The sequence below is a fragment of the Podarcis vaucheri genome (genome assembly GCF_965113315.1).
Source record: "Podarcis vaucheri genome assembly, chromosome: 2".
In the NCBI taxonomy this organism is placed as follows: Eukaryota; Metazoa; Chordata; class Lepidosauria; order Squamata; family Lacertidae; genus Podarcis; species Podarcis vaucheri.
In genome coordinates, this window is record NC_138760.1 from 92,518,721 (window position 1) to 92,546,335 (window position 27,615).

The 27,615-nt window shown below is 44.2% G+C and overlaps 1 protein-coding gene across 2 annotated transcripts; it reads left to right on the forward strand.

Annotated features, from left to right (window-relative positions):
* CFAP100 (cilia and flagella associated protein 100) lies at positions 1-27,548 on the forward strand. Of its 2 annotated transcripts, XM_082210988.1 has the most exons (17): positions 1-175; positions 1,031-1,164; positions 2,982-3,134; positions 3,546-3,620; positions 5,603-5,709; positions 7,411-7,603; positions 8,927-8,994; positions 10,440-10,603; positions 16,999-17,079; positions 18,051-18,217; positions 19,446-19,626; positions 20,309-20,369; positions 21,814-21,965; positions 22,872-23,007; positions 23,223-23,425; positions 24,992-25,085; positions 27,221-27,548. In XM_082210988.1, the coding sequence occupies exons 3-17, from the start codon at positions 3,068-3,070 to the stop codon at positions 27,332-27,334; spliced, it is 1,863 nt and encodes a 620-aa protein (XP_082067114.1). In that variant the 5' UTR covers positions 1-175; positions 1,031-1,164; positions 2,982-3,067; the 3' UTR covers positions 27,335-27,548. The 2 variants fall into 2 exon arrangements, with proteins under 2 accessions (XP_082067114.1, XP_082067113.1); XM_082210987.1 differs by lacking the exon at positions 1,031-1,164.
* Positions 27,549-27,615: the final 67 nt, after the last annotated feature.

Sequence of the window (27,615 nt, forward strand, 5' to 3'; positions counted from 1 at the left end):
GTGCAGAAGTGCAGCTGCGCTTGAACGCAGGTGGCCGAAGGGGCTTTCCAGACGCCGAGATTCTTCCTTGCCGTTAAATGAAGCGTTTAAATGGGGCACATCTGAACTTTGTTTTCCTTCCTTGTATTTTTCACTTACGGTGTTGTTGTTTTCCAGTCGCAACTGAGAATTCAGGGTGAGCTATGCGCTTTGTTAAACCTTATATGCATTGGTGAAAGATAGGTTGATAGCTCTGAGTTGTCTGAAAGCAGGGAAGTCGACAGGCTAAATGGATGTTTTTTAGGGGAGAATTACAGTACTGTGACTTTCGCGGAAGCATACCATATCCTCAAAAGAAACTAAACTCTTGTGGACTTTACTCAGCGGTAGCATTACACAGGCACACACATCCGCAAATATTTAAAGTTGAAGATCCAGCTGCCTGTGGAATAAGTTTCCCTTCCAAAATATTTACATCTATGGTCATTCATCTGCCTCTTAAATTCCCGTCAGGGGGTTTAAAAATATTTCCAGTGTTTTCTCAGCCCAGTTGCTGTTTTTGCTCTTGACAGCTGATTTATATATTTGTACTTTTAAGGACAATCTGCTCATTCAAAGCACCAATATTTTAATGTTTATGTTTTGTGTGTGTAACCTTTCTGAGGGAGGGAGAAATTATAGACCTCGGGGGTTCAGGTTGCTCTTGACATTTGTCAGTTTAGCCTTTAGAAGGCAATGCAATCTGTTTCATTTCTTAAGATTTTTACATTGTAACCTGGGCTCAGCTTTTGGGAAAGAGCAGGCCATACTGAATAAGCATCTTTAATCTCTCTGCTCTGCAACTGGTTAAATATAATTAGTTTGCTTTTTTAAAAAGGAAGTTAGCAGGCTGTGACTGTATACAGACTTAACTTGCAAGAAAAGCTGCACCCTATGCACATTTACTTAGCCGTATGCCCTAAGTGACATTTGTTGAGAAGGGCTGTAGCTCAATGGTAGATTAAATCCTTTACCTGTAGAAAATCCCCAATTCTATCTTCTGCATTTCCAGGTAGGGCTGTGAATATCCCTCGCCTGAAAACCTAGAGAGCTGCTGCCAGTCACTGTCAACCATACTGATCTAGCTGGATCAATTTTCTCACTCAGCATAAGGCAGCTTCTATGATCATATGCCCCATTGAAAGAGTGGGTTTATTTCTGTGTAAACAAAGATCATGCAGTGTATCCCATTGAGCACAGTGGGACTTCCTTCCCTGTAAACCTGTTTTGGATTGTGTGCTGCATGAAATCTCACAATGCTACTGTTCCTTAAGTAGTTATTATCTTAAAGAATTACCTCAAAGTATTATAATATGCAAAGCTAGTCTTGAAAATTAAGACTATCCCACAAATTATAGGATTGGTTCTATCAGATGTAGTGATTTACTTGTGGTTCAGGTCCTGCAAAGACTTTATGCACATTTCATCCGTAACTTTGTTCCATTTCTCTGACTTAACTTGAATCAATTCAAATAGCTTGGAAAGATAAGACCTGTAGCTGTATGAGTATGCAAGTTTCACCCTCATAATATTTTAGTTCACTTTTGGTACACAGATATCAGTACAATATAAAACAGTGCATAATGCATCCGTGGGCATAGCTGGAGGGGGCAGCTGCCCCCTTGGATCAAGTAAAACAATAGAAATACTTATCTAACTGACCAATTATGTTGGTTCTGCACTCCAACCAAGTTCTGTCCCCACCACAACAAAAATCCTGGCTACGCCCATGAGTGCATCACAGACAAACAGAAGTTAAGGGCATTGGTCATACTGTAGTATTGAAAGAAGTACAGAGTTTCTTTGCATGTGATTTTTCATTAAGAAGGACCGTTCCTAAATGTTTCATTGGAAGTGCTTGTATAAACTAAATATTCGCATATTGTAATAATAATTAATCACCAGGAAGAATAATTGCCTCAGCTGAAATAAATTGCAATTTTACGTATTTGGGAGGAAAAATTGTACTTTCTCTGCTTCTTTGAGATGAGAAAACTACTTAATGGAAACTTTTCCCTCAATCGTAAAAAATTTGGGTCCTCCTGTTCATTCAGTTGAGTGGGGCCCTGGCACAAATGGCTCTGATGGCACAAATGACTTTGTGGTGGTCCCTTCAACAAGGCTGGGGAATGACTACCTAATGAACATGACTACCCATGGCCCCTACCTAACCTCTGAAACCAAATCTCTGTTGCAGTGCATCAGGTCCTTTTAAGCTTGCCATTAACATGTCTAAAATGATTATTCAGGCTTTTTGTGATTAATGTTTTTGGGTGCTTCCAGACAGTCACTATTTTGGGGTGGGATTCAATCACATATCTGCAAATTCAGGCTGCACAATTGTAGTTGTTTGGGAGGTCTTGGGCGACAAACCCTCTTCCCCAAAAGATCAGACATGTTGAAATAAGAGAAGCAATGAGGAAATGCACAGAAATATGAGGGATAATACATGCTTCCATGCAATGCCATCTAACTTCCCCACAAACTCATCCGAATGAATGCTCCTTAAATAGCCAATGCCATTTAATCTCCCTGCAAACTAATTAGGGTGAATGCTCAATAAGCAGATTGTCTGGAAGTGCCCTTGTGTAAGTTATGTACCTTTAAAGCACATTAAAAAACATTTTCTCCCTCAAAAAACTGGGCACTAAAGTTTATAAAGGGTTGTTGTTGTTGTTCATTTAATTTCTAGACCGCTTTATATTTTTAAAGGCTGCTTGGAATTGCAATTCTCTGAGGGGTAAGCTGCAGTGGCCAGAATTCTTCGATGTGGGAAAATGAGCTTTGAATAAGCTTTAAATGTATAGTGTGCTCACAGCCTCAGTAGTAGTTTTTACTTGTCCCTCTGAATATTTATATATCAATTTTATTTTATTTTCCTACAGAGACTGAGCAACATAGGTGCAGTTGGCTCTTCCCCACTCGCCTGGCGCATCAATTCTGTTTTTCTGCTTATGTTCTAGGAAGTGAACGCAGCATACGGTTTGGGGGAAGCCAACGTCCAGTGTAAACCTTACCCTGTATTTTATTAAGGCAGAACATCGCCAACATGTCTGTAGTCTCTTTTGCTCGTTCAGATACATCTCTGAATGCAGAGAGCTCTGAAGCAACTTACAGTAAGTTTTCTCTTTCTTTCTCACCACCTTAGTTAACTGGCTTGGCCCGTTTGGTTTGAAAACTCATGTCGTAATCTGAGGAGCTTCTGAAGAATACAGAAATCTCCAGGACGTAGACATTTGTGGGATATATATTTTTATATGTCTGTACATTTTGCCTCATATCTAAGGTTCTATCAAGGCTTACTTAAAAGAAAGAGACGGTATAGAAAGTAAGCTGGAAATCTGGGGCACTAAATAAAGCCCACGGGGACTTGGTTGGCCATTCCTGATCTAAACAGACCTCATGGTGCAGGTCCTATCATTTGAGCATTAGTTCCAAAATTATCCTCGCTTCCTGAAACCTCAAGTCTTTTTTCCAACTCCTGAGATATCCATGACTAAGGGTGGGATTGATTCTTATTGTTCCAGGAGAAAGACTGACATCTCGGCAAGTTGGGGATGTGTTTACAATTCCCTCAGTTCAGTCAGGTGAATCAAAACTAGGTAAGACAGTCTTGCAGATTTTTATTATTTCTGTTTTATAATTGCATATATGTTCCAGTTTTCCTATTAAGTTGTTCAAGCTGGCGTAGCTCCCCTTCTACCTTTTATCCCAGGGAACTCTGGGAACTATAGCTCTGGGAGGTGGACATAAGGGTCTACTAAGAACTCTTAGCACCCTTAACAAACTACAGCTCCCAGAGTTCTTTGCAGGAAGCCATGGCCATTTAAAGCAACACCACAGTGCTTTAAATGCATGGTGTGAGTGTGACCTTTGATTACACAACCTGAATCCCATCTGTAAAATGGAGACAAGTCCAGAAGCAGCCTGGAGAGAAAGAGAGAGAGAAGGTGGAGATACCCTAATGCAGGTGTGTCCAACCTCAAGTAGGCTGTGATCTATTATTCAGCATTAAAAACTGGCAGTGATCTACCACACTCTCCCATTGTCATTGGGGGCAAGGGGTAAGGTGTTGGTGGCCAGAAAACACCCCTTTCTTTCATTAGCACGGATTCACGATTGATTCCATCACCACCTTCTATGTATTGCCCAAATGGAGGCGACAGCTGATTAAGCCACAGGTCGCTCTATATTGAGGAGGAAGAAAAGGCGCTCTCATTTTATCCAGCCTCATCTCGAATTCAGAACATCACCACCCCACGCCCCAATTTCTGTTGCTCTCTAGGGGGAACACTGCACCCTCTCCCCGTCACACGAGTGCAGTCCTGCAGGGCCGCCCAGCCGAAGGCGGCCTCCTTAGTAGAGTAATATGATAGAGGCGCATGCTCCAGAGCTCATGGGACCGCAACGAAGGCACAGATCTGACCTGGGAGGGCGGAGTGCTGACTGACTCCAGCTACAAAAACAGAGGCTGTTGAACATTGATATTATTGTTGTATCTTTGGTCTTAGATCTTGTGATTTATGTGGAAATTGTTTCCATTTGGTTGTGTACTTTTTGATATGTTTTATTTATTGTTTAGGACTTATGTTTGTAATTATGTAAATCTTGTCATGTTGTGGGCATGGTCCAACTATGGAAAGTTGGCATACAAATAAAATGAAGAAGAAGAAGTCTCTCCCTCCTGCAGTCGCTTTCAAGCCCCATTCAGTCCGCCGGCTCATGGGATCACAGAAGCGGAGGCGCAGCTTATTCCCTCCCACAGCCGAGCCCCGGCTGTGAGGGAGGAGCAAAGGCTGCCTGGCCATATTGTGATCGATGGAAATCCATTCAAGGATTGATCTGTTGATGCCGATCGACACCTTGGACATGTCTGCCCTAATGCATCTCCATCAGCATGCCTGATGTGGTCCTGAATTGCACTGGACTTGAGGACGGTCAGGATCAATCTCATTCTGGCCCGCAAAGAAAGCTTAGGCACCAACTTTGCAGCAAATATAAAGCAAAACAAGAACACTACTCGGTTGCCCTAAAAGGGATGATGGGAATTGTAGTTCCGAAACATCTGGAGGGCCAAGTTTGGCCATACCTGCAAAGAGCCATTAATAATTTTGGGGTGTTTTGTTTTGTTTTGGTTTTGTTTTAAAAAAAGATTAATCTTCCTCAAATGGGGAGAAACAATACTTGTGAAGGGGGGAAATACTTTGTTTTTATATGCTACATGCATATAAAATACAAATATTAGAATGTTGTATGTGAGAGAAGGGGAAGTCTCTTCTCAGGTGGTTCTTACCACCTGAGATTCTTATATTTTTTAAAGTTGCCATTTTAAAATAAAACCTGCTGTGTATGCAGTTCTACTCCATCAAATGTTGCTGTGTTTAAATTGATTTAATCCAAGCAATCAATCAGCTAAACATTGCAGCATTGCAATTAAATACAGAATCTTTCAGGTGTTGGGGTGCCATCCATCTGTGGTGGCTGTTCCACACATGCAGATCACCATTTAGCATCATGCAAATATTTCCCCCTGAAGGGCAGCTGTTCCCCCCGCCCCCCGCTTATAACTTCCTGTTTCTTGCAGCTTCTAGTCCCGCCACAGACTTTCAGTTAGACAAGAACCCGTTCAAAATCCCTTCGGATATTGATATCTTCTTGCTGCGAGACAGGCAGAAGGAAAAGGCAAGAGCGGTATGTACCAATCACAGGAGGTTCCTGGAGGAAATCTTTCTTGACCACAAGCAGTGTAGCATTATTGTTATTGTTTATTACATTTCTGTCTCGCCCAGAGGCAGCAAGGAGCAAAGCAATGCATTTTTATAGAATTAAAATAAATTAACACAATTATAGACCATAGGGTCAGGAAGCAAGTTGCGGGAACAATGCGTTCACATGCTGCGATTTTGCATATATCCAGGGAAATCTCTAAAATGAGGCTCTGAGCTCCTTGGAAAGTGAGCTGGACACAAATGTTATAAATAAAAAGTGCTCATAAAAATACAGAAAAGAGCAATCCAACTGATCAAATTCTCTCTTTTTTAGGGCAGATAAAATAAAGTACCTCTCTGTGCAGTACGAAATTAGATTCTAGAATATGCTGCCCTAAAATGTAGCGATAGCCACTCATTTATAGTACTTTTTAAAAGGGCATTAGCTGAATTCATTGAGGATAAATCTCTCATCAATTAGCCATGAGATCCAAGTAGAACCTCCATGTTCAAAAGCAGTATACCTCAGAATACCCAACATGTTGGGGAGAAACTGTGGGAGAGGGCTGTTTCCGAATCTGGAAGTCAACAGCGCTGAGGTAGCCTGAAGTGCTGGTCTTGGGACTAGAAGCTCAGCGCTGAGTTCTGAGATCATCTTTGGGCTTGCTGGGTGACTTTAGGAGATGGACTGTGGCTCTGTGTCTTGGATGCAAAAGATCTCAAGGTTCGATCCCCAGAATCTCCAGGTAGGACTAGAAAAGCCCCTGGCGAGCAGCTGCCATTCATGCTGACAATATTCTGGCTTATTATAAGACAGCTTCCCACATCCCTATGACTTTGCAAGTAGAGCTATAGGCATGTGAGAATCCATATGAGCCATCACCTCTGGGACATCTTTCCCCCTTTACATTGTCACAATTAGCTCAGGCTTGAGCCCACAACCAATTTATGCTGTCTGGACATTCCTTTCCCCCCATAAATAGTTTTTAATTTAATTTTAGAAGTATAAAATTATAACAATATCAAATACATACTCAGATTTAGAGATTTCTATGAATCTCCAGACTTCCCACCATCCCCTGCAAGGGTTTTATTGTCATCATTTACAACTGCATATTATTTCATCATCCATATTTTAGGTCTATCCACATTATCCAAAGTCTTTGGTACATTACGAGTGGTGCTAAAATCCTGCTAATGTTTTCATTTGTTTACAGTGGTCTCTTAGATAAATTATAAATCTTTCCTGTTCTTTCTTGAAGCTTTTGTCTTCTTGGTTCCTGAACTTTCCGGTCAGTTTTGCCATTTCGTCATATTCCAACAGCTTAATTTGCCTTTCTTCTCTGGTAGGGACTCTTATCTTCTTTCCATCTCTGGGCTAACAACATCCGTTAGGCGGTCGTTGCATACGGTACATAAAGAGTCTTTTCTGCTCCTTTGGAATCTTGGTACTTACAATTCCTAATAAAATTTGCTGTCTGGACATTCCTTATCAAAATAGGCATTGGCTGTTAGAGGATGGGCAGTCAGATCTGATTTCAGCAGAGGGTCCATTCATACCTGTTCCCCTAGTTGGTCACCATTGGCCACCACCACCCATTCAATATATATATATATTCAAAGCAATCTTGGAGGTTTCTGAAAACTGGATGGAGCTATAAGCCTACCCCCTTTTTACCCTTAGGAGCGAGAGCGAAGGAAGACTTTGAAGGTTCACGAGAAGATGACCTGCTCCACCCTGCAAGGTGCCAAACAATCTGGGTTCAAGAAAGAAATCCAAATGGAAGAGGAAGCGGAAGACAAAGAGTTGGCTGCAGAAGCAGAGCGCCTGAAAGCTCTCCGAGAAAGCATCTCTTGGAAGATAGCAGTCACTAAAGGTAGGGATCTTTACAGAAAGCGTCCAGATCAGGACACAACCAAGAGACTGACAGCAGTTTGAGTGACAGAACGCGCACTGCTTCAGGCTGCAGGCTCAGTTGCTGACACATCTCCAGTAGCAAAAGACCTCAGGCAAAAACAACCCATGATGTGCAATTGTGTGCATGTTTCTCCAGTATGTTTCGTTTTTCAAACCTAAAGCAGCCATAGGATGTTGCAGTCTTTTGTAAAGGAGTGCCCCAGGGTGTGGGCGTGCGTACACACATGTGCTTGACCCTTTCCCTTCCAGCTTTTTTTCCATTCAGAATTGTGGGCACCTGCTTCCACAGAGAGAAAAGCAACAGTGGGTTAGGGGGCAGACGCTCTGTGGGGGAAATATCCATGAAGCTCAGGGGTGAGGAACCTTTGTTTTACCGTATTTTTTGCTCTATAAGACTCACTTTTTCCCTCCTAAAAAGTGAGGGGAAATGTGTGTGCGTCTTATGGAGCGAATGCAGACTGCGCAGCTATCACAGAAGCCAGAACAGCAAAAGGGATTGCTGCTTTCACTGCACAGCGATCCCTCTTGCTGTTCTTCTGGCTTCTGAGATTCAGAATATTTTTTTTCTGGTTTTCTTCCTCTAAAAACTAGATGCGTCTTGTGGTCTGGTGCGTCTTATAGAGCGAAAAATACGGTAATTCCGAGGGCCACATTCCTTTCTGGGCAACTTTTGGGGGGCCGCATGAGGGTGGGCAGGGCTAGATGTCAAAGCAGGCAGAATGCTGAATGTGTGTTTAATCCAGGCATCCCCAACCTGCGGCCCTCCAGATGTTTTGGCCTACAGCTCCCATGATCCCTAGCTAACAGGACCAGTGGTCAGGGATGATGGGAACTGTAGTCCAAAACATCTGGAGGGCCCAAGGCTGGGGGTGCCTGGTTTAATGCTTACGCAGCAAGCTGATTTAAACAGGTACTTAGCCACAACCCTCTCTGTCCTCCATCCAGAAAAGAAAGAAGCAGGTTCAGAGTTCAAGGGCATATTCCCACCTTGGCAAAAATGCTCATGGAGGTTGTGAAGCTGCTCCAGTGAGGGGTGTAGCCTTGGGAAATTCTCAAAGGTCAAATCCAGAGGCCAGGGCCTGAGTTCCTCCACCTCTGATGTAGCTGGTTGTAGACTCTTAGTTGCAAGTACATCTCAGCTTCTTGGGGAATTGATACTGATTCTTGAAACTCTCTGAACACAGCTTTTTTGCACATGGTCTGCCTTTGCTTCGCAGCTGCTTGTTCTGTCTCTGCTTTGCACAATTGTCTCTCTCCCTCCTGCCTTTCTTTCTTTTTCTAGACCAGGTCGTCGAAAGAGAGACCATGCACGACTACATCAATCAGAAACGGCAAATGTTCTTGCTGCAGGTATATGGCTTCAGCTTCGGTGGAATTTGATTCTGAGCCAGTGGAGGGCAGCAGTCGAAGCAATGGGCTTGGCTTCAGGTCGCTGCTCAGTCATGGCGCTCAGTGAGTGGACCTGGACAGGCCAACTTTAGAATGTTGTGAAGGTATAACGGAGGGAGACTGCATACATCATTGGAAGAGCAGGTCACAGTTGTGATCATACATGTTCTTGCTAGCTTTTTTCCTACAGGGAGACTTTCATGTGAGAATAGAGTTAGATATAGTGGCTACTGCTGGCATCTTATAGTGGTACGATCCTGAAAGGACTGTACCGTGTGCTTATGTAATTAGCTAGGGTTGCCATACATCCGGAATTTCCCAGACATATCTGGAATACTGCAGTTGGAAGTAGTGTCAAGATGGAAATCGCTAAAAAAAATGTCTGGGGAAATCCAGACATATGGCAACCACTGTCGGAGGAATAGGGGTGCGGGGGGATACGTCCGCTCTGGATGCCATCCCGGGGGGGTGACATTTGATTTATTTTGCATGTATATGCCGCCTTTATCTTCCAAGAATCTCAAGGCGGTGTATATGGTTCTCCTCCTTCCAATTTCATCCTCACAACAACCCTATGAGGTTGGTTAGGCTAAGAGATGGTGACTGACCCAAAGTCACCCAGTGAGCTTCATGCCTAAGTGTTGTTTCGAACCCTATTGTCAGGGAAGTGACATTGGAGCGAGAGGCGAAGGGGAGGCTCCCAGATGATGCTGGCGAAGGACCCAGCAGCAGGGGGAGAAACAGCTCAGTAGAGGGGGAAGCCAATCAGCGCAACACCAGGGATAAAGGGGGGCAGATGGGGGAAGTGGAGAGAGGGATCCAGGACTCTTCACTGGACATCAGTGAGGAGAGCCCAGGTCCTCCGCTACCCACGCCTTCCCTGCGCAGAAGACTCCCGCGCAGTGAGAGGAGGAGGAGACTGGGTGTCAAACAACTTTTATGTTGGAAGAGGTTCAAGAAACGCCCACTGACGGATTCTGCCAGTGACTGAGGCAGCCACCATGAGGAGAGGCTGTGCAGTCAGAAAGTTTTAACAAGGCAAATTAATCAAGAAAGGCACCAGTTTACGCACGAGTAACTCATACCCATTACACCTATCCTATGTCATTATCTGCTGTTCCCTATGACCTCTCCTTTGCAGGCCCAGACAGAATTGATCCAGCTCTAGGAAGCAATTATTTCACCTTGAAGAAAATGTATTTGATTGGGACTCAGTAGACTTGGGGTATAGACTATGGACTCCCTACATGACTTTGGGGAGAGAATGCAATCTTTTTGCATTGCATTTCTTTTCATACGCGACTTTAAAGGGTTGCTGAGCTGAGTCAAGAATCGTAACAAACGCAATTCAGCAAGTCTCCAGTGGGGGCCAGTAATTTTTCTCTTCTTCTTGGCCTAAATTGCAGTATGCTGTAACAGTAAAGAAAGATGAGATCCAGAAGCTGGAAAACTTGGCCATTGAAGAAGAAGCAAAGCTGGAAAGAGCCGAGGAAGACCTTGAGAAGGATGCCGCCATGTTTGATGAATTCCTGAAGGAGAATGATAGGAATTCTGCACAAGCCTTGAAAATGTAATGCTGGAATTTGGACTCCATTAGATTGTGTGTGTGTGTGTGTGTGTGTGTGTGTGTTTTCCAATATACCCCCAGTGTTTCCCTCCCCAGAATAATATGGGAGAATGGTGGGAATCAAATTGGGATTTAGAAACTGAGGAAGACGTATGGAATAGACTGTGGATCAAAGCCCCGTATAAATCTATTCCGGCATTGACAAGAGAAAGAGCCCTCAAAATTGCACATGGCTGGTATTTAACACCTAGATGTCTAGCTTGTATAAAACCCAGCAGCTCTCCTTTGTGTTGGAGAAGGTGTCCCACTATTGGGACATACAGAAATATGTGGTGGGAGTGTTCAAAAATAGAAAAATTCTGGGAAAATGTCTTTGCAGAGTTATCTTTGATTACATGGCATATAGTTCCTGTGTCTGTAGGACTGGCATTGCTTAATTTGTACAGTCAGGACTAACCAAGAACTAGAAATAAAAGAACTGACCACGGGAAGAATGACCATAGCCAGAACATGGAAAACATTGCAATGTTGACCATGGATAAGTGGTATGAAACGGTCTGGCAGACAGCTTTGTTGGAAAATCTAACATGGAAACTGCAGGTAGAAAGAGGCTAAAAGAAAAACTCCTACACCGTAGGGGACAATTTTATTGAACACACAGATAGTGAGGCACATGGGGGGGTAGTGTTTGGGGTGGGTAACATCGTTTGGAATACTTGAAGTATACATTTTAACCTTTCAAATCGTTGCAGATATAATGTATTCCTTCCTTTCAATGAGATTGGAGCACATGGTGTGTTGTTTTATGGTTTTTAAGATCATGAGAATGTTTGAAATATATGCTATGGCAAATCAACTATTTTTAAATGGAAACAAGAAACCAAAAAACCAGGGACTAAACTCCATATCAAGACTGAAGATGCCCGGAAAGGCGCATATGGGTGGGATTTTAAAAGGCCCCACATATCCTGCCAATGACTGCACACTCAAAGGCAGCACAAGTTTATTATGGACTCAGTCCTGCTCATGCCTGCAGGTTTTTCCACAGGGTCTAGCATTCTCATCCAAATGCCACCCCATTCCCACCCCACCCCACAATTTAATCCAGATTTACAATGCCCATTTATCAGATTTCTTGTGGAAACTAAATCTGGATTAAATGGAGACTATGTGGTGGGATTCTGAAGATGCAACTGCAAACTTACATACATGAGCAGTGCTGAGTCCAGACAAGGCTGCCAAGCAGAAGAGCCCTGTATGGACTGTTGTTATTGCAGAGTCCTGTGCACAACGGAATGACGAACAGTACGTGCCACATGCTTAAAGTTGCTTTATTTTCAGTTCAGTATTGAGAAATCACAAACATGCATCTTGCCTCTGCGGGAGCAGAGAAGCAACCGTCCTTCTCCTCGGAATAACGAAACACCCAGAGAGCAGTGAAAAACAGGAAACCAGTGTATGTCACATCCAGCTTCCCATTCCCGTGGGAAAACCCAACAGTGCTCTGACTGTGGAATGTAAACATTGTCTTGTGACAAGCACTTCGCTGCACAGTGAAGAGAGCAGAAACCAACATCCTCCCCCTTTCTGTGAACATCACTGGGCAGCGTGTTCGTACAATATCAGTACAAACCCAACTTCTGTACATAGGTACAGTGTTGATCCCTTGATACAATCTTGGACAATACATCAGCAGGAATTTCATTACCTGGCATATAGGACACCGTTACGAGTCCCTTCTGAATATGTTCCCTAGCATGTTGCACCTTCAACTGCAAGTGCTTCGTGCTTTGCTTACAACCTTCCGAATTCAGCAAAGCCAAACATGCTTTGTTGTCCTGGTAAACCTGGATTGGACATTTGACAGGAATTTTCATGTCTTTGCACAATTGTAACAACCATTCACAATCCTTAAGTGAATAAGACAGTGCATTCAGTTCAGCTTCACAAGTACTTAAGCTAATTGTTGTTTGCTTCTTGCATGACCAATCAAATAGACCCTGATTGTACATGTAGCAAACTCCAGACGTACTTTTCCTGTCTGTAGTGTCACTTCCAAAACTTGCATCTGCAAAAATCTCAAGACCACCAGACTTCTGATTGTTAAATCTCAGTCTGTAATGCATAGTGCCTTTCAAATAGCGTGCTATGCGTTTCAGAGCTTTCCAATCCTTAACAGTAGGATTGTTAACTTGTCTGCTTAGCAAATTACAGCTAACAGCAATGTCAGGTCTTGAACATCTGGCAATGAAGTTTAGCTTGCCTAGCACACTTCTGTACAGTGTAGTGTCAGAAAATGCTTCTTCAGTGTCTTCTACCTGATAACCTGTTGTCATCGGTGTGTCTACAGGGTTAGCATCCATCAGGTTTAGTTTGCTTAACACATCAGCAATCTTTCGTGACTGGTGTACTAGAATGTTACCACTTTGATCTTTCTCTATTTCCAGAGATAGGTAGTTGTTTACCTCACCAAGATCTTTCATGTCAAAGTGCTCTTTTAGTTGAGCTAGGGCGTTATTGTACATTGTGACATCTTTCCAAAAGAATAAAATATCATCAGCATAAAACAAACAGTACAGCTTCTTTTGCCCTTCCTCTTTGACAAACACACATGGATCAGCTTTCCCTTGTTGAAAACCTAGAGAAAACAATGCTTCAGTGAGTTTTGTGTGCCAACACCGTGCACTTTGTTTGAGACCATAAAGGGACTTCTTCAGAGCACAAACAAATCCCTGTTTTACCTGTACGCCATCAGGTGGAAGCATATAAAGTGATTCACCTAGAGATCCGTACAAAAACGCTGTATTCACATCGTGGTGACTAATGTGAAGATTCTCCTCTGCAGCTAGCTTGAGCATCAGCCTAATGCTCTCATATCTCACAGTGGGTGAGTAGGTCTCGTGATAGTCTTCACCCGGTACCTGTGCAAAACCTCTGGCTACCAATCTGGCTTTGTGTCTGACTATCTTGCCATTTTGATCAGTCTTCGCTTTGAAGACCCATTTGCTTCCAAGCAGTTTCATTCCTGGAACTACTGGAACTAGCTCCCAAGTTTTGTTCCTTTCTAAGGAATCAAGCTCAGCCTTCATAGCATTTAACCATGGCTTCCTTAGAATCCAAATCCTGGATTTCTTGGAAACTTGAAGGTTCAAATACCTTCTTGGAGCTTTTAACAGCTGCTACTGCTGTCTTAGCAAATTCATCAGCAAATCTCTTTGGAGGTCTGCCTTTTGTGGCTCTTTGTGACCTGCGAATTAGCCTTTGGTCTTCAACACTCTCCTCTTCCTTCTTAGGAGAAAAGTGACCTATTGTGAACAATGGTTCTTCCAACTCCTGATCAGAGCTTTCAGAGGGTCGCATAGAGGCTTTCGCACTCTTGAAATCCTCTGAATTATCCGATTCAGTTTCAGACTCAGAATCAGAACCTTCATCAGTGGGTGTGGGTTGTTGTTGCTTATCCTCAGTCTCATCACTGTCATCAGGATAACATTGGAAAATTCCCACATTCTCCCCCCACTTGGCATTGTACTCAACACTTCTTGTGAGCTTAATTGTCTTAGAATCAGTCATCATTATTCTGTAAGAACCTTTCTGATAACCTAGAAAAATACCATGCAATCCACGTTTGCCTAACTTGGAGCTTTGTGGTGAGTGAATCCACATGTCAGAACCAAAAATTTTCATGTGTTTGATGTATGGTTTCTTGCCAAACATCTTCTCATAGGGGGTACAACCAATCACTGAAGATAACCTGCGATTGTAACTGTAAATAAAACACGAGAGAGCTTCGGCCCAATAACTCTCTGGAAGATTGGCATCATGCAGCAAGGTTTTTAACCCTTGAAGCAATGTTTGATTTGCCCTTTCGCAAAGTCCATTCTGCCATGGCGAGCGAGGACTGGACAAATCGTGTTGAATTCCTTTCTCAGTCAGAAAAGCTTCAAACTGCTGAGAAGTGAATTCTCCCCCGCGATCTGTGAAAAGAATTTTTATCTTCTTACCATGCACATTTTCCAACCAAGCACAGAATTCCTTGAACCTTGGAAAAGCCTCTGATTTCTGCTTGAGATTATACACGTAAATATACCTGGAAAATGCATCAATGAGAACCATGAAGAACCTATTGCCACCCAAAGAGGGCGATAGTGGACCGACTAAATCAGCATGAACAATCTGGTATGGTTCTGTAGCTTGCCTACTAGACACCTTACCTTTCGCAGCCATTTTCACCTTGTTTGCTGCGCATGCTTTGCACTTCATGTGGTACCTGCAGGGTTTAATAGTCATACCTTCAACCAAGGCAGGCATTTTAGATACTGCCTCAAAATGCAAATGACCAAATTTCCTGTGAAAATCATGAATACATCCTGCATGCAAACTTTTGTTAGAACCTGCAATGCAACAAGTCTCATTCTGCACAACATCATCATAATACAAAACAAACAAACGATCAACACATTCAGCATGCAATACATAATCGTCTTTCTTTGTGATGGTGCATTTCTTGTTCTTGAAGGAAACGTCAATGTTCCGTTCATTCAGCTGCATCACACTTAGAAGATTGTGTGTGGCATCTGGAACGTAAAGTACATCATGTATCTCTAAGTCCAAACTGTGAAGAACAACAGTTCCGTAGCCTTGACTGGGGATCGTGTGGTCATCCGCCTGGTGAATCGCACCTTCCTGCGGTGTAAAAGACACGAACAGTCTCTTATCGTTGCACATGTGGTGGGTAGCTGCTGAATCAACAACGAAGAAAGATCTAGACGTCTTCTGGACCTTTGCAACCTTTGGAGTGAAGCGTGAGACCATTGCCTTGTGCTGCGTTGTCCTGGACACTGGACCTTTGCCTTTGCTTTGGCCTTTTCCACGCGATGAGCTTCCGCTGCGCTGCTCTGTCTTGGCCCTGGGATATCTGCATTCCCTCTTCATATGGCCTAGACGTCCACACGAGTAGCATTTCACTGCCTTCAAAGCTTTGGCGCCCTCTGGTGGTTCCACTGCACTCTGGGATGACGTCTGTGAAGACTCCCCCTTATCCATGCAGCTAGCACCCCGGTGATCTGCTTCATTCTGGATCACGGCAGTAACATAGGCTACTGTGAGCTGAGCAGTTGGTTGAACAGCAATCTGAGTGGCAACGGACTCCCAACTTGGACCCAAAGAATGTAGTATCATGAAGGAATACACAGCCTCTGGAAAGTTGAGTCCTCTCTGTTGCAGCTCGTGTCTCAGATTCTGCATCTCCATCAGGTGTGTATGCACATCTCCACCTTCAGCAAGAGCCATATCATGCAGCTTGGCATAGTAGTACATTGAGGAACCAGCTTCTGTCCTCAAGTGAGCCTCTCTTAAAGAGTCCCAAATTTCTCTGGCTGTGGTCTTTCCACGCAACAGACAGAGCTCTTCTGGGGATACTATCAACGTAAGCGTTCCCCGTGCTTTGGAATCCTTAGCAGTCCATTCAGCTGTAATTGGAGCTAGGGGGTTGTCTGTAATAACATTAAACAGACCTTCTTTCCGCAGAATTGCCTCTGCATAAAGTACCCACTCTGTGTAATTTTTCTTATTGAGCTTAGGAATCCCAAAAGCATCAACCAGCTTTGCATTAGCCATTATTGCTGCTTTAAACGAGCTGCGTCACTGTACTGCAGCTTCTTCCAAAAGCACTTTTAAAAAGTACTTTCGCTTTCTCAGCCATTGCCTGTATCGCGGCAAAACGGCTTTAAAAGTACAAAGTCCAGCCATAAAACCATAAATTAGAAACTGGCAGGCTGCTCCGGGCAGCATGAGCACATACCTTCATCAATCAAACTTGACGCGCAGAGCAGATAACGCGATCCGTTCCTCTGTTCCTCTGCCGGCATTCCTCAGTTTGATTTACGTCTTTCTGGGCCCATAACCAAAATGTTGTTATTGCAGAGTCCTGTGCACAACGGAATGACGAACAGTACGTGCCACATGCTTAAAGTTGCTTTATTTTCAGTTCAGTATTGAGAAATCACAAACATGCATCTTGCCTCTGCGGGAGCAGAGAAGCAACCGTCCTTCTCCTCGGAATAACGAAACACCCAGAGAGCAGTGAAAAACAGGAAACCAGTGTATGTCACATCCAGCTTCCCATTCCCGTGGGAAAACCCAACAGTGCTCTGACTGTGGAATGTAAACATTGTCTTGTGACAAGCACTTCGCTGCACAGTGAAGAGAGCAGAAACCAACATCGACAAGGCTGAGCTGGGAGGTCACAGAGGCAAGGAAGCTGGAAGAAGCTTCTCCCTCTGTCTCTCTCTGAGCAGCTGCATCTGGCTTTTCAGGGAGAAAGACCTTTAGTCCCACTGCTTGCGTCATCCCCTGCTGCTGTTCTTCAGGTAACTGTTGTTTTGATGCCTTTTTCTTAGCGCCGAAAAGGAAACCAAAGCCAAGCTGGAAAAGATCCTTGAGATCCGAGAACTGACCGCGCAAATGATGAACATCCAAAGGTCAGAACTGATTGGAAAATATTTGGAATTATTGTCAGTTATAGTAATTTTTTGTAATACCCCAGAGGCTATTTCTCCAATCCTGCAAAGAGATCTGCACTGGTTGCTGATTTGCTACCAGGCCGAGGTGTTACTATTACTATATATACTTGGGGACCCTCTTACCTGTGCGATCGCCTTGCCCTCTCAACCACTACAGTCTGTGGAACTGGTACCACATAATACCCATTCCACATCTGTGAGAAATCAACTTTTGACATGACACGAGGCAGACAATAATTTGATTAATCTGAAAAACTTGATTTAGGGAGAGGTTTGTTCCCCCGCCTTTATACGCGGGAGGTCCAACTCTGGCTGTTGCACAGCTTTCCCTGTTGGGAAACAGCAGCAGTGTGGTGTAACAGTCTTCTTTTGAGGTAGAAAGTTTAGTAGTTGCTGAAATGAAGCAGACCCCTCTGTGGCTTTGCCTCTGCCAAGAGACAAAATACATGGGTTGAAATGGTCCAACCCTGGAAGCTTTTCCTCTGGGCAGCGGTGGAGCGAGCCGATTGGGTGCCTGGGGCGGGGTGCATGCCCTGTGTCCAGGGGCAGGGCCAGCCGTCCATGGGGTTGGGGCCAGCCGCCCACAGGGCAGGGCGAGCTGGGGCAGGACATTCCATGGGGCCTCTGAGGAGACTGCCTGCCTCCTCCCACTAGCTGCCCTACAGCTGAGGGGGAGGCAGAGGGAGGACTGCTTGGGGCAGCATGGAGCCTGTGGGCGTCCAAGCCACTGCGTCACTCCCAGGAGAGACGCGTGGCTCAGGTGCGCTGCAGGCCCTGCGGTGAGTGCCGCCCACCATTTTGTCACCCCCCTCAGCGGTGACACCCAGGGCGGCCCACCCCCCTTCCTCCATCCCTGCCTCTGGGCAGAGAAGACTGCAAATGACTCTGTTCACGGTGACTGGAACCTGATGGAACTTCTCCTCCTCTAGCGAGATCGCCAGGTTTGAAGACACTATGCAGGAGTATGTAGTATTCAAGGACTTCCTCTTCCAGCTGTCCCCCAAAGAGTGGCGGGAGGAATATGAAAGAAAGCGAATGAAGGACAAAGAAAAAACGGTGAAAATTGTACCTGACAAAGATTTCCCACCTTCCAAAAGTAAGAGCTCCCAGCAAAGGACTGTCCATTGTTTGGGCACATGTGCACCTCCCATTTTATGGTTGTTTATGACAGATTAGCATAAAGGAATTGGGGAATAAGGAAAATAATCAAGCCAAGGCTAGATACTTCTCTGCTTTTCTTTGAGGGGGTTCTTATTTTATGCTGGCAGTTTTAAATTGGTAACACTTCCTTTTCTAATTAAATACTAAATGCTGCATTTTAGCTGTCTGAAAGCCTTTTGTTAGAGACCAATATTGTCAGGAGAAGCACCGCTGTCTTCAGTGGTGCTTCCCCCCAGCTTTTTCTGCAGAGAATTTCATAAATGATACATGGTTGATTAAGGATGTAGAAGCAGCTCTCCTGATCCCATGCTATCCACAAGACCACCCTTTGCTAGTCTGCTATCCTTATATGGTCAGATGATCCGAATAAATTTGGTATTATTTAGTACTCTTCTTGTAGGCATGGCTGTAGGAGCCCTTTTGCTGAGCTCCTGTACTTCAACATTTACCACCACTGCACATAGCAGAACAAGGAGGATTTAACAGCAGACGGAAACCAGTAAAGGAGAGTCGATTTGCTATCCAGGGGCAGGCAGTTTCACAGTCTGGGTGCCACAATTGGTGAGGCCCTGGCAGGTCTGGTGTGTACATTGAACAACAGGGACATAGGTGGCACTGTGGTCTAAACCACTGAGCCTCTTGGGCTTGCCTATTGGAAGGTCGGCGGTTCGAATCCGCATGATTGGGTGAGCTCCCATTGCTCTGTCCCAGCTCCTGCCAACCAAGCAGTTCAGAAGCAAGCCAGTGCAAGTAGATAAATAGGTACTGCTGCGGCACGAAGGTAAACAGCATTTCCGTGCGCTCTGGTTTCCATCATGGTGTTCAGTTGCGCCAGAAGCGGTTTAGTCATGCTGGCCACATGACCCAGAAAGCTACCTGTGGACAAATACCAGCTCCCTTGGCCTGAAGTGACATGAGCGCTGCAACTCCATAGTCACCTTTGACTGGACTTAACCATCAAGGGGTCCTTTACTTTTACCTTTACCTACATAAAAGCTCTCTAATGACACACCATTAGGCTCACCTACCTGTTAGAAAGTCCTGTGAACTGTAGGGGTAAAATATGTATACACCTCTACTCAGAAGGAATCCCCATTGAGTTCAATTGCATGAAATGTATTTGTCTGTATAACTTAAGGTGCATTTTCCCTTCTCCTGCTCAGGCCGGGATTGGCAGCAAAGGAGGAAAAGCCGATCACTGCCAAAGCATTCCAGTTTTGACCTGTCTGGAACAGATTTGACCTCCTCCAGGACTCAAAGCCAAGTTTTTGCTAGAAGGGACTCTCTTAGGCTCAGCCAGGTGTCTTCAAGGCAGAACCTCAGATCCCAGCTTGGCAAAAGATCGTAAGTGCAAAAGGGGAAGGAATTATAAAGGCAACATCATTGGCCCACATACAATCATGCCTGTGATTTAAAAAAGAAATTAAAAAGTAAAGCTCAGTCTGGAGGCCCTGCCCAGAGGTGCCAGGTTGGCAACTCTTGGTGAAGTGATGAGGCTGGTAAAAAGTGGCACACAGGACAAAAGAGAACTTCTGTAGTGACAAAATAGCTAAGGGATCTAACCAATTTACTCTACAATCCTACACTCACTTACTGTACCCGTAAGTCTAATTGAACTTAATGAGACTTACTTTTGAGTAAGCTAGTATAGACTTGCAGTTAATTGCGACACAGTAGAACCTCGACTTACGTTACCCTCGGGTAACGTAAACTTTGGGTTGCGAAAGCGGCAAACCCGGAAGTATTTTTATGCGTTTCACCTCTCGCGCATGCGCAGAAGCACTCTACCGCCATGCATGCACAGAAGTGAGATGCGGCTGGACCTCTGGAATGGATCCTGCCCGCAACTGTAGGTACCACTGTCTTTTGTTTTCATTGTGTGCTTTATTTTCCGCTGTTATCGCTTGCCACAAGCTCTTGAAAGGGGCAGGGCTAGAAACTGATTTCTATTGTATTTTTAAATCTCAAGTTATCCATTGTTATGGTCATGTTGTGCAAGCATCTAACTTAGAAATAACCTTTGCAGGAGCGTTGCAGGAGACAGGGAAACTCCAGAGACTCCATCTGATGATGATGACGACGACGAGGTTAGTAACCTTTAAACCAACATATTGAACGTATTCTTCTTGATTTACAAAATGGAGGTTTGTTGCTTGTGGTTTGTTTGGCTTACTCAAAAGTAAGTCTCATTAAGCTCAGTTAGACTTACTCACAGGTAAGCAAGTGAGCGTAGGATTGTAGTGTAAATTAATTAGAGCCCTGAACTATTTTGTCCTTGAGCTAAATAAAGCCTAGCGAGACTAAATAAGGCATAATACTACAGTTTGTATTACTTGGTAAAGAGTTAAGCACAGTAAAGCATAAGGTTACCAAGCAAGACGCTTGGACAACAATGGACACGGCCTCTGACAGCCCAGGTCTGCAGCATCGCAGGTCTGAGTTTCAGGGTCTGAGCTTGTGGGGGGCCAGATTATATTTTTGGGGGGATGAACCAATTCCAATGCCCCACAAATAACCCAGAAATGCATTTTAACTGGCCTTAACATTCCTTGACTATCCTGATGACTGTGGCACAAAAGCAGCAGTGTGAGAAATGGACTCGGCCTATTTTAAAAGGATATCCAGCCAGCTGGTCAGCTTCTCATTTTGGTCAGCTTCTCATTTTGATCCTCCCTTTTAGCCCACCACTCGTTTCTGCTAATTACAGTATTTTTCGCTCTGTAAGACGCATCAGACCATAAGACGCACCTAGTTTTTGGAGGGGGAAACCAGAAAAAAATATTCTGAATCTCAGAAGCCAGAACAACAAGAGGGATCGCTGCGCAGCAAAAGCAGCGATCCCTCTTGCTGTTCTGGCTTCTGGGATAGCTATGCAGCCTGCATTCACTCCATAAGACGCACACACATTTCCCCTTACTTTTTAGGAGAGAAAAAGTAAGTCTTATAGAGCAAAAAATACGGTAAATGCTGACTACAAAGAAGCCATACTAACTCCTGCAAGGGTGGGTTACAATAGGATAATAGCAATGCAAGACTAGGGCCTAGGCCTAGGCATCAGACCGAAGCATGAGAGGGGCAATTGCAGGCATCAGTGTAATTCAGGGGTCAGCAAGGGGGTCGGTCCACTGTCCCTCAGACCTTGTGGGGGGCCAGACTGTATTTTTTTTTTTTTGGGGGGGGAGAATGAACGAATTCCTATGCCGCACAAATAACCCAGAAATGCATTTTAAATAAAAGCACACATTCTACTCATGTAAAAACACGCTGATTCCCAGACCGTCCACGGGCCGGATTGAGAAGGTGAGTGGGCCAGATCCGGCCCCTGGGCCTTTGTTTGCCTACCCCTGATGTAACTCCTCAATATATCAAAGGTGTATTGGGATACACGTTTTATTTGCAGCAAAGGAGAACATGCATGCTGTAGTTAACCGTATAGTATCAAGGTATCAATACACTCATCTCTCCTGCCGTGCATATTCTCCTGTGTGCGTAACAGAAAGGACTCCTTGATGCTAACACTTTCCTTTGCAGGAGCCGGTGTTGTACTTCACAGATCCACACCAACTGCTGAATCTGTTCACTGAGTTGGAAGAACAAAACTTGTCCCTAATTCAGAATTCTCAGGAAACAGAGGAAACCCTTGATGAACTTCGGCATACCTTGGCTAATACGCGGAATAAAATGTAAGTGATGAAAGGACACTGCCCACAGTGAATTTGCACAATACATAGAGGCTTTTGCATCATGAGTGGTTTCCAATTTATATCATCAAAATCTATTCTGAGAAGCATAGACAGGAAAAAGAGACATCTCATAGGACATATGACCAGTTTCCCCATTAAACTTTGGAGAGGGGGTGTTTCTCTATGATAGAATCCACGCAACATTCATTCATCCAGTGCCGGATTTATGTATAAGCTAAACAAGCTATACCTTAGGGCCCCACTCTCTTGGGGCCCCCCCAAAAAAAGTAAAGAAAAATACTGAACGTACATTTCCAAAATATAAGATTAAAAAAACCCAAATAAAATAAAACCTACATACACCAACAGTGTTTTGTGTTGTGTAGGCTCCTATGATGCAAGTAATGGGCCCCGCCTGCTAGCCTGCTCCCTAAAATATCACTGGTTTGCTCATTTCTATATATAGGGTGCCTACATTCTGCATGGACTGGTTGCATGGCAACATGTGCAAATGGCTTTAGATACCTATTAGGTCCATAAATTACCATATAGCATATATTCAACAACACAAAAAGCGACAATTTGTTGTTGACAAAGGACAGCTGGACATATGAAGGGCCCCATTACTTTCAGTAGCTTAGGGCCTCATCAAACCTAAATCTGGATCTGCATTCATTTCATGAAGACCTTGTATTAGGATTCCCATGCTTGAATAATAGAGACATCATTTCCCCATGCCAAAAGAATCCAGATTATCTAATACCTGTTTGCTAGGAAGCTGAATGTAAGTGAAGTTTTATAGTTAACCTGCCTACAGTTATTGCACATGATTAGCACATGGTGTGAAAATAATGCATATCAAAACTCCTTTTTTTAAAAAAAAAAAAATGTTTTCTTCTGGACCAGGGACCGTGAAATAGAGCAACTGAAGCAGCTTACAGTCACTCTTCAAGCCAACATTGTCAAAGAGGAGGAGACTGCAGCAGACCTCGAACTCAAATCCCGAGTCTTTTCCTTTGGAGAATACAAAGCTGAGGTTCAGGTATGTATCTGAATGAAATTGATGACTAAACAACCTTGGCCAGGAGAAGAACAGATAACATGTGCCTGGAGATTGTCGCTGACAGGAGCTTGACACCTTTTCTCTGGTGTGGGGGGAATAATACCGGAAGTGTTACTCCAGAGGAATTGCTGCGGAAGGAATGTGGTCGTTCCAGTCCCAGGTTCGTGGAGGTTAATACTGACTCCTGCCCGCAGGACAAAATGTTGGTGAGCTTGCATCGAAAGGTGCTGGAAGTCTACCGGCGCTGCATTGGGGAAAACGAGGCAAACCTGGGAACCCTGCAGATGCTAACTGTGATTGAGCACCAGCTGGACGACTTACTGGAGTGCCTGGAGAGGATCCCTCCAGCCAAGATAGAACAAGCTGAGAAGGCCAAGGAGAAGGAGCGAAGGATGAGGTCTGACAGGGGCCGCCCACTTCTTCGGGGAAGGGGCAGAGTGCACATTTGGAGGTTGGGGGAGGAAAGTCCTGTGGGCACCAGTCACCAAATGGCTGCCAAGGCATAATACAAAACAGCTGGGGAAACAAACCCAGCCAGATGGGCGGGGTATAAGTAATAAATTATTATTACTATTATTTAAAGAAGAGAGACAGCACCATCACTTCCAAGGGGAAAAGGGCACCTCATCACCATGCTCACTCAAAAGAGAGAAGCTCTTTGTTCTTTATTCAGAACAGGAGCATAGATGGTGGTGGTGGTATTATTATTATTAATAATTATTATTATTGACCCAACCACTCTGAGCGGCTTCCAACATATATAAAAACATAAGAAAACATGAAATATTAAAATGCTACCCTGTACAGGGTTGCCTTCAGTTGTCTTCTAAAGGTTTTTTAGTTATTCATCTCCTTGACATCTGATGGGAGGGCGTTCCACAGGGCGGGCGCCACTACTGAGAAGGCCCTCTGCCTGGTTCCCTGTAGCTCCACTTCTCGCAATAAATATGGGCATGTTTAAGGAGGTGGGTTCAATGTAGGAGAAACTGAGCCAGTGCAAATAAGATCTGAGCAGGAAGAGCACACCTTCCGTCTTCTGCATTGTGGATTTACGAGGGCCTATTTCCTGGGTACCATTCACGGATGCTATTGCAGGTACTAGTGAGCACCCTGGCACCTGCAGGCACCATACTGCCTGATTGTCTCCAGTCCAAGTGAGAACATATAGAAAACTTGACCTGTGATGGAACCTGTGCTGTCTCTGCAAAGGAGGCAAGGCATGCCAGATACTGTTAGTTGCTTGTCAGTCCTACTGTTTAAACAGTAAAACTAAATCAGTTGATTAATTGCACCAATTTATTAAAAAAATGCAACCTGAAAAATAAAATTAAGGCACAGAGAAAAAGTTCACCCCATTTTTGAAGGCTGAACCACAGCTACACAGCTCAGAAACTTATGGCAGATTCTGACTTAAAACTTTGAACTACCTCTGTTCAATTTACTTGGACAAGAGAATGTGCCAATGCCCAGTTTTAAATTGGGATTCAAAGCACAGGTGCATAGAAAATTGTTCGCTTTCTCCTTCTGGTAGCAGCTGTCTTCCTCTGATAGACAGGGGCTTTTGTCACAGAACCCCATAAAGAGGCAATGGGCTGTGGCTCAGTGGGAGAGCATCTGCTTTGCATGCAGGTCAGTTTTGATGCCCAGTGCCTCCAGTTAGGGCTAGCAGAGAAGCCGTGTCTGAAATTCTAGGAGAGCTGCTGCCAGTCAGTGTAGACAGTACTAAGCCAGATAGGCCAGTGGTCTGACTTAGTAGAAGACAGCTTCTTATATTCTTAAGGGGCTGCCAGCAAAAAAAAGGGGGGGATTGGTTCGGTTTTTGTGTGTACATGGAAGCACATGGCATGGAAACGCCCGAGTCCCAGTCCTTGTGCCAATTCAACTTAATAGAAATCTAATCAGATAAAGTTGGCTTACATGACGTGTACTTCTAGCCCTTAATCTGTTTCATTTATTTTGCCAGGATGAGAGAAGAAAAGATAAGGCAGCAGAGGCTATTACAGGAAGAGAGGCTGCAGCGTGCGCTGGCAAGAGCACAAGCTGATGTTAAGAGAAAGGTAAATCCAGCAATTCCAGACAACTGGTCCTTGTGCACTTCCTTGATTTCAGAATTGCAGCCGGCGCACAAACCTTTCTGCTCAGTCTCCTTCTGTAAGCTCAGTTCCACTAAGCGGTGGCTATAAAAAAGACAGGGCTTTTACTGAAACACTGCCTACATCTGCCCATTGCTTGGAAGAACAAGGGATGTTTGCCCAAAGAAACTTGATGGGCAGCTTCACTTGCTACAAGTGCACTTAAACTTACTAAGAGGTCGAGCACTCAGCAATTCAACAAGTTTTCTTTAGGCTTGCTGAGAAAAGCGTGGGTTGTTGCACAGGGTAGTGGAACAGCCTGAGAAGGCCCTCGGACATCTCTGCTATGGGCTATCCCACTTCCTTTCAAGGAGCGTGTAAAATACAGAGATTGCAGTTGCCCATGCCTGGGATGGACTCAAGCAGCAGTGGTGATGGTGAGAGTAGGTGGAGTAGTAGGACAGTAGGTGGAGCCTGAGCCAAATGAGATTCCTGCATTGCAAGGGATTGGACTAGATGACCCTTGGGTCCCTGCCAACTCTACAATTATATGGCTATGCTCTGCCTCCATATTCAGAGCTCCTGTATTTGCAAAGATGAACAATAGAAATCTGCCTGACTGGGTGTTACATATTTTACTTTGTAATGCAGAACAAGCTGTGCTGACCAGGCAAAGCTATTTTTAGCAATTTGGGAACCAATAAGAAAGGGTGAACTTCATAGAAATGTTCTGGGAACAGCTGATTGACTGATCTTACTGTTTTTATAAGGCAACCAAATGTTTGTCCTCCTTCCAGTTGTTGTTTTTTAAGCACCTGGTAGCAGACAGGTTATCTTCTCTTAGCACCTCAGCCATTTACTGGGGCCTATGCTGTATGTGGGAACCTGCTGTGAACTTGTTGCTTCTCTGCTGCCTGCTCCTTTATCAGTTATTAATCCTTTAGAGACCTATCATCTTATGCCATTACTGCTGAGCTTACACAGGAGCTTATGAGGGGCTTTGTTGAAAACTCCAGAAGTCCAAGTATACAATGCTCACTGGATCACCCTGTGATGTGCTAGTTGAAAACCCTGTGCAGTTTTAAGAACAGTAGGATCTTTGAGGTTGAAAAAAGCAGGAGCTTATCACATCCACTTAGAGCAGTCTCACCTTTCACTTTCCATCTGCTGTTGTAGTTTGTAAGGCGCTTTCATGAGAAGCTGCCTCTTGAGCCAGAGTAATAGGAATGCAAAGCTGGACGTGCTGATTTGGCAACCCTTCCCTCCCCCAATAAACCATGGCTGTAAGGTGGTGTCGTGCCAAACCAGCTTGGGCATATGGCTGAATGGTGCCATTATGGCAGCAACAAACTCAAAGAACCCACGGTGGTGCTCAGAGTTCCTATCTGCCCTTAGCTTGTTATTGTGTGGTGCTTTCCATTACAAAAGATGTAGTTGTAGCACAAGGACAATTTTGTCAACTTTCTCTTGCAAGAGTTGCTACCTCAAAGATAACTTCTGATAGCACTATGCTAGTGCCAGACCTCTTCCTCCCTTTTACATGCCTCCTAAATCAGGTGCACTCAAGAATAGCAGCAGCATCTTAAATTGCAGCAAAGTGCTAACAGGATAATGAACCATCTACAGAGGGTTATTGGGTGGTTAGAGGCAGTTGCACCACATACTCTGGGAGAGGGGAACATAGAATTAAGACAATGCAGCATCCTGCAGATGTTGCTGGACTCCAACACACAACATCCCTGCCTGTTCATCATACTAGCTAGAGCTGGTAGGAGTTGGAGTCCACCAACATTTGCAGGGCCACAGGTTAGCCACCCCAAGGATAAAGGTGCAGCCGTGCATCCTTTCTAGAACTGCCACATGCGTTAGCCCTTTTGTTTCTGCTCTTTCAGAGAACCATAGGAAGAAACCACACTGGTGGTGGTTCATCTTTTTCTTCTGCAAAAAAAGCAAATACTGCAGTTGGCTCTGCTTTTGCAGATGTACTTTTTAAATGTTTTGGGGGTTTTTAAGTACACTTAGAGCTTATGGTTTCGGTAGTTTTAAATATCGCCATTTGCACACCACACATGAAAATTACTAAGGGTTCTTCTGATGCCTGTCTTTAATGTGTCTTTTAGTCTGGCAGAAGGTTGGTATTCCGGTCTGAGCCTCCTGCCTACAAAGAGAAGGAAGATGAGGATCAAGGACTCATAGACAAGGAAAAGGAAGAACTACTCTACTACTTTACTTAACAGCCCTAAAACTGTAAGAAATGGTGGAGAAATGTTTTGGTAGTTAGTACACTTTATCAATAATTTGTTCACTACTTTCATCCCATTTCCTCATTCTGGTTACATGTACACCCCCAGTAATCCAGGACAGACTACAAGTCAGTTTGTACACTGCTTTTAGTTGGACAATTCAGTTTTGCCTTTTTGTAAATAAAACTGCTTTTTTAAAATCTAACAGGCCACCATGGTTAGCAACAGCAAGCAGTCCGATGCTTTGATTTCAGTCTTGAGTCCTGGAGATA